This window comes from Copadichromis virginalis, linkage group LG11 (assembly GCF_057382275.1).
Source record: "Copadichromis virginalis isolate Kocher_CV1m ecotype Utaka linkage group LG11, C_Virginalis_male_GT1.1, whole genome shotgun sequence".
NCBI classification, from domain to species: Eukaryota; Metazoa; Chordata; class Actinopteri; order Cichliformes; family Cichlidae; genus Copadichromis; species Copadichromis virginalis.
Genome location: NC_140628.1, coordinates 27,827,836 through 27,835,645, shown reverse-complemented (window position 1 = coordinate 27,835,645; position 7,810 = coordinate 27,827,836). Strand labels below are relative to the sequence as shown.

The 7,810-nt window shown below is 38.9% G+C and overlaps 1 protein-coding gene across 1 annotated transcript in view; it reads left to right on the top strand.

Moving 5' to 3' along the window:
* LOC146698928 (meprin A subunit beta-like) overlaps positions 1–7,243 on the top strand; it is a 13,267-nt gene extending 6,024 nt beyond the window's left edge. The window contains exons 8-16 of the mRNA XM_085471820.1: positions 3,427–3,605; positions 3,906–4,124; positions 4,824–4,985; positions 5,164–5,394; positions 5,523–5,975; positions 6,063–6,236; positions 6,378–6,483; positions 6,686–6,730; positions 7,134–7,243. Coding sequence (XP_085327946.1) covers positions 3,427–3,605; positions 3,906–4,124; positions 4,824–4,985; positions 5,164–5,394; positions 5,523–5,975; positions 6,063–6,236; positions 6,378–6,483; positions 6,686–6,730; positions 7,134–7,209 — 1,645 coding nt within the window. The 3' untranslated portion in view covers positions 7,210–7,243. The remainder of the gene's footprint in view (positions 1–3,426; positions 3,606–3,905; positions 4,125–4,823; positions 4,986–5,163; positions 5,395–5,522; positions 5,976–6,062; positions 6,237–6,377; positions 6,484–6,685; positions 6,731–7,133) is intronic.
* Positions 7,244–7,810: the final 567 nt, after the last annotated feature.

The window sequence follows — 7,810 nt, the reverse complement described above, 5'->3', positions numbered from 1 at the left end:
GGAACAGCTAAGATACTGCGCAGGACCCTCAAGCTCCCAGGCCTCTGGTAGAGGACCCGAGCTTGAAGGATAAACCGCCCGCAGGGGCGTGCTGGGTGTTTTTTATATATATATATATATATACATATATATACATATTATAGCTGTCGAAATTAACGCGTTAATTGCGATAATTAAATTTTGCAATTAATTACGTTAGAATATTTAACTATTTAGCGCAACACGCAGATAAGTCGCTCCCATAATTCCACTTGATTTGTTTACCGCGCCACTGAAAATGGAGAAGCAGGAAGCGGATGGCCTTCTGGATGGGGAATTTAAATACAAGAAGAACGTAGATGGGACAATAAACAAACGCGTTGTAATTTGCACTCACTGTAGTAAAGAGTTTCAATTTCACCGTTCAAATTCGACCTTAAAATACCACCTTAATGCCAAACACGCGTTTGTCGGGGCAGCAGCTTCACCCGGCCTGCGTCAGACCACTCTTAGTGAACGCAGGCCACTCGGTAAGTCTTCTTTGGACAAACTGACCGACAATATAGCCAAATGGATAGCAAAGGACTGCAGACCGCTAAGCATTGTGGAGGACAAGGGCTTTGCGGATGTTTTAAAGGTTGCATCTCAGGACGCGTCCTACAAGCCCCCAGCGAGAAGCACAATAACAATTCGAATCCACGAACTGTATGAAACGGAGAAAAAGAAAAAAGAAGAGGCTTTAGTTCACACAGAATGCGTGGCTCTGACAGGAGACCACTGGACATCATTGAGTAATGACAATTACCTGGGAGTTACTGCGCATTTAATCACTGAAGCCTGGGGTCTGACATCCTTTGCGCTGACTATAATGAAAACGGAAGAGCGGCACTTTGCGGAGGCTTGTGCAGAGCAGTTCCAGACTGTTGCTCGCAGGTGGAGAATTGAGGAGAAGGTGACAACAGTAGGCACGGACAGTGCGCGCAATATGATCGCCGCGGCTCGCATCATGCCATTCAATCACATGCCGTGTACCGCGCACATTCTACAGAGATGCATCACAGTGAGTCTCGCAGACAGTGGCTTTGTCACTGCGCTGGCCAAATGCCGCAAAATTGTTGGCCATTTTAAGCACAGCCCAGCAAACACAGCAGAGCTGAACGCAGAGCAGGTGTCACTGGGGCGCAAGCAGGAGCCGTTGGCCCAGGACGTGCCTACGCGCTGGAACTCCACGCTGGAGATGGTGAAGCGCTTGATCCGCAACCAAACTGCAGTAACCGCGACTCTGGATAAACAAAAGCATAAACTTGTCCTCCTGACGCCTCCAGAGTGGGACAAACTCCAGAGACTGGAGACACTTCTAGAGCCCTGCAGGTGAGCCTGTCATTGTGACCATAATTGTAGGTTTAGATTAAATGTATCAAACATACATCTTAAATCAGTTTTGTTATTATGAAAATGTCTTATTTAAAAAATAAATGAAATCAAATATTTTATTAATATTACCTAGTATTGAAAAGCTTTTTTTAATTTGCTGTCTTATCTCTGTGTGTGTGTGTGTGTGTGTGTGTGTGTGTGTGTGTGTGTGTGTGTGTGTGTGTGTGTGTGTGTGTGTATTCCACTGCAGATATGTGACTGAACTGCTGGGAGGAGAGGCCTACGTCTCCTGCTCTGTAGTTCTACCAGCCTTCTGCCACCTGCGCCGTGTCATGGAAGTAACTGATGAGGACCCTGCATATGTGGTGAGGTTTAAAGAGAAGTTTAAGGAAGACCTTGCTTCCCGCCAGGAACATACCAACTATGCATGGCTCCAGATCGCAACTGCACTGGACCCACGTTTTAAAGACCTACGCAGTGTGCCCAAGACTGACAGAGAAGCAGTGTGGACCACACTGGCAGGCATGCTGCATGAAGACTCTCCTAGAAGATCACACACTGCAGAAGAAGGTCCAGCCAAGAAGAGGCTGAGCCTGCTGCAGATGGACTCTGACTCTGAGTCAGAGGAGGAGGTACAGCAGGACAGAGCCATACAGCGCTACAGAGCAGAGCCCTGCACTGCCTTAGAGGACTGTCCCTTACAGTGGTGGGCAGCTCATGCAGGAGCCCACAGCCAGCTGGCCCGCCTTGCTCGCAGATACCTGGCCACTCCTGCCTCCACATTTTGCCTGTTGAATTAGGCCTATGTTCTGTGAACTTGAAGATGTATATGGATAAAACAATGTGCTAGATTTAAACGGGTGGAAAACATTCAGTAAAAATCCCTCACAATTATTTGAAGCCCTGTTCTGCTTGTACTGCTTGTACTCACAATTAATAATAAATAAAACAAACAAGTGTGTTAAAAACCACTATCTGTCCCGATTTTTACACATATATACACACATATACACATATATTTCGAGTTGCGATTAATAAATTTTTAGGCTGTGATTAATTCGCTTCCAGCACAACACCCAGCCTACGTCAGACCACGCTGAGTGAACGCAGGCCACTCAGCGTGGTCTTAGCATTAAATAACACTAACAAGTGTGTAAAAATCCGCTATCTGTCCGTATGTTTGCACACATTTTGGTCATATTTCGAGTTGTGATTAATCATGATTAATTAATTTTTAGGCTGTGATTAATCTGATTAAAAATTTTAATCATTTGACAGCCCTAATACATATATATATATATATGTGTATATATATATACATATATATACATATATATATATATACATATATATATATAATGTTTTTCCTCTACACCCCCCACCCCCTCAATTTTTTTGCACATGTCGAGGAGCGTGTCAGGCTACATTTCACTGTGTGTTATACTTGTATAACTATGCATGTGACAAATAAAGAACCGTGACCTTGACCTTGACCTTGGACAGCATTTGTGAACAGCAGTTTTCAGATCTTGCCACAGATTCTCAATTGGATCTGGACTTTGACTGGGCCATTTGAACACATGGATATGTTTTGTTTTGAACCATTCCATTGTTGCCCTGGCTTTATGTTTAGGGTCGTTGTCCTGCTGGAAGGTGAACCTCCGCCCCAGTCTCAAGTCTTTTGCAGACTCCAAGAGGGTTTCTTTTATTTGTAAAAAATGTTTGGAATCATGTATGATTTTCGTTCCCCTTCTCACGTGTACACCACTTTGTGTTGGTCTTTCACGTGGAATTCCAATAAAATTGATTCATGTTTGTGGCTGTAATGTGACAAAATGTGGAAAATTTCAAGGGGGCCGAATACTTTTGCAAGCCACTGTATGTGCACCCCTGGATATATAGTTCTAACCAAAGAACAAGATGAATACTGTGAAATTTTTATGAATGGTTATGTTTTTGTTATTCCTTCTCTGATTTATTTAATTGTGATTTTATAGATTACACTAAATAAATTACAGAATACATAACTAGTTATAGGACAAATATTCATCAGTGTTCTGCCTTTAATTTCAGATGTTGGTCATACATTGGACGAATACTTTCCAATGGACAGGAACTCTCCATTGGAATAGGCTGTGGTTACATTGCCATTGTTGAACATGAGTTCCTTCATGCTCTTGGCTTCTACCATGAACAGTCCAGATATGACAGAGATGATTATGTGACGATTAACTCTGAAAACATCCTAGAGGGTTTGGTTAACACTTATACTAATTATAACAATGTTAATGTCTTTGTTCGATATTTCTATTCAAATACTTATCTTAAAGCTGTATAAAGCAGTCTGCAAAAATATAATAACCACTCTGAAATGGTTAAAATAAAATCATAACTATTTAATAATTTGAGATAGAGTCATAAAATCAATGAAATCACTATAGTGAGTATACAAAATATTTCCTTTTATGATTTGACCTTCTCTCATATTATCAAAATATTTTCAGTTAAGTGTACTGTATCTGATGTTTGGCTTTTATATATGATTTTTATAGCTTACAAGCACAATTTTAGAATAGTCGGCAGTGATGAGAGCACCACCCATGGAGTCCCATATGACTATTTGTCCGTGATGCACTATGGCAAAGATGATTTCACCAATGGCAATGGATCTACAATTATCACCAAAGACCCCAAATTCCAGAATCTTATTGGTCAACGAGTGGAAATGAGTGCTAGAGATGTTCAGGAGCTGAATCTACTCTACAAATGCAGTAAGTGCTCAAAGATTATGGGGACCAGCATCCAGTTTTAGGAATACTCTGGGATTACTGGTTAAAGTTACTAAGGACACCGTGAAAATATATTGTGCCCTTAACCAATAGAAAGTAGCCGTTTTCTTTGTCACACTTACATTGGTAAATAGTTTTATATTGTTTTTAGAGTTACTACGCGCATTTAAACTTAGTAGGGCTCTTTACTAGGGGTTTTTACTTGTATTCATGAGGCCATAAATTTATATATTATTGAATTCCAAAATATCTATTATGATCACTTTTTGAACTGGCACAATGATCAAGTCTATTTGTTTTAAGAAAAGTTCAACAAGTCACAATTATGATTTGAAAGTAATTTAAACAGACAACCATGCTCATATTCGCACCTATGGTCAATTTATAATCAGCAAATAATCCCACTCTATTTGTTTAATTCATACAAAAATCAACATGCCAGGATTGCTATGTGTCAGGCTGCAATTTCAGCAATATCATGAGTACTCCAATAATCAACTTTCTGTTGCTCATTGTAAATAATTAACTAAGCCTAAAGTGCTGAATGTGTGTAGAAAATTGCTCACACCGACACAATTCACTCACTTGAGATGACTACAGTTTTGTGAGTTGACAATTTTGCCTTTTCCCTCCAACCTTCCTTGGAAAAAAAAACCTTGCACTTTTAATTGATCTCTACAGGCTCATCCATTGCCTTTAAGATGTACTGTGGCTTTACTAATGGGACCATGTGTCAAATGAACCGCTGTTCAAAGAGTGGCAATGGCTGGGAAATGGTAACTGGTGTTTATGGTGGTCCCAGCTCTGACCACACCAATCTGCCCAGTGGAAATAGTGGTCAAGGTAAGGTCTCAAATATTCCATTTTTTATTGCAGTTTTTATTACAGTTTGAAATGGAAAATCTAGTTTTCCAACTCAGCATTATTAACATCAAAAGTAAGCTGCCAGCAATAATAATAAATACTTTTGATACTTAAGATTTAAAGATCTGATGTAAGATCATTTTGAACTGCATTGTAGGTCAGGATGCGGGTTACTTCATGTATGCTAGCACAGGACCAGGTCAGGAGGGAGACTCAGCCTGGCTGGAGACAAAGAGGATGAGTCCCCAGAGGGAGTGTCATGTCCAGTGTCTGCAGTTCTACTATTACCACAATGGGAGCCAGACAGACAAACTTAACATCTGGATCAGAGAGTTTCAAGATGAATGGGACTCCACAGGAACTCGCTACCTCATGGGACAGATCAGTGGTAATGAATCATTTGCGTGATTATTTATGATGATTTTCTCCAGATGAAGTATAAATGTTTCACATTTCACATTTTGTCATGAAGACATACGTCACATTCACCTATTAATCTAAAAATTCTCCCTCCAGGTCCACCGACATCTCACTGGACTCTCCACCATGTTCCTCTGAATGCCACCAAGCAGTTCCAGGTGGAGTTTGAGGTTCGTAAAGGAGCAGGAAACTCTACAGGTGGCTTCTCTATTGATGACATCAATCTATCAGAGCTCGAGTGTCCAGATGGAACCTGGCAGATTAATGATTTTGAGAGATTTTGGAACAGTACTCATACTCCGGCCCTGATATATAGCCCAAGGCAGTATTCCAGTGAGGGCTATGCTTACCGGGTAGCATTATATCTAAGGCAGACAGATTTTGGAGTATATGTGCATCTTGTCTCTGGTGTCTATGATGACCAACTGAAATGGCCTTGCCCACAAAGGCAATTTACTGTTCAAATGGTGGATCAGAACCCCAACATCCAGCTACAGATGTCAAGGCAAATGAGTCTCACCACTGACCCAAATCTGCTCACCACCACTGGTACGTTTGCAGAAAAATGAAGTAATGCTTAAAAAATCTACTAACTAAATTATTAACCACTATGTTACATATGCTTTCTATAAACAGGTGTACCTGCTTGGGGCAAACCTCGTGATGTTGGAATTCAAATTGTTGATGAGAACAATGAGCTCATCTATGCTAATAACCTGTATGGTAGATATTATTTTGCATCTTTGGAAGACATCCAGTCGAGAGATTACCTCAAAGGAGGGAGTGCCATTTTCATCTTCAGTGCACAAGGCAAATTTAAATAATTTCATTCCTAAACTTATATATTGTACTTGAAACTTTTACAACAGAAATGTATGAAACATTTCAATCATTTTACACATCATCAAAACCAAGTTTTCTATGATTATTTTAATTTCTTTATTCCAATAGATCTCACACCTCTAGTTAATGGAAGTTCACTGCCTTGTCCTCAAGTAAGAACAGTAAAAATTACACATCCTCCTGGAGACCAGGATAAAGGAAACTGCTCATCACAGTAGGACATATTATTAAATTACAACTCATGTGAAGATACAACATGTCATATGAAACAATATATATGATGAGAGATACTGCAATTTTCTCATGCATTTTTGAGCACCTTGCAAGAATAAGTGTGGTTGCTAGATGTAAAAGTTAATGCAGGTGAAACTCTAACAAGTTTTAATACCCCTCTAAAAATGCTTTAACTTTTACAGGATCTCACCCACCTCAATTCCTACCTCATACACAACAGATGGCAGGTACTGCAATGTTCTCAAACATTTCCTGATTTTTAATAAATAGAAAGTGTTTCTTTCAAACAGAAACACTAAAACTAACGCTAAAAAGTTTTAACATACCTGTTAAGAAATGCTTTGATGTTTACAGGATCTCACCCACCACAATTCCAATTCCAGACACAACAATCTTCTCAAACATGTTCTGTTTATAACAATGTGTGTGGACATGAAAAATGTAGATGTTATACCAATGATAGTGTTCATCACAAAAAGCTCTGTTTAAGAATAGTCATCATTTGTTGCAGTTTGAAGCCCACATAGATTTTGCACAAACACAAAAGCAGTGATAGCAATTCAGAATTTCTGTACTTATCATGAGCTTATCTATACATGACTTATTTAATTATTTCCTGTCTTTCTGCAGTAGCACTTTCTCTCCTGGTATGATGGCCTCTCCTGTCCTCACCCTCCTGCTAGCACTGATGCTTTTGATGCCTTGATGTGATCTTGATCATCCACATCTGGACTCGTTACATGGACAGCACCAATGACTCTGCCAGATTCATTTTAAGATATTTTTTATTATTTTACTTTATTGATTCATTTTTCATTTATTATAGATTTTCCTAATATAGCGATTTGTTTTTTTGGTGCAGGAACTTTTCATTGTGGTTTTTGTTTTTAAAATAATCATTTGCAACAATATTTTTGTTTGTTTGTTTTTTTTCTCCACAATATAGAGAATAAAACTAAATAAAGCAAGCAAAAAGTGAAATGAAAAGTATGTAAAATATCTATCTATATCTAAGTTTAAAACTCCATTTAACTAATATTAGTCTTTAATCATATGATAGTTTTGTTTACTGCAATTTTCAATCACAAGAAATCTACATGAGTTTGACGTTATTAAAATGTAGTGAACAAAAATATACTACAATGATTACCCACAGTGTGCTTTCTTGGTTGTTGGTGTATTGATGTTTAAGAAAACATAAAATAAAACCTTTAAATCAAAAACATTCTTGGTCCTCTGTTTTTGTGTGTGTGTGTTGCTTGAATGAAAAAGAGATCACTTGGAAGAACTGAAAATAATTTACTAGA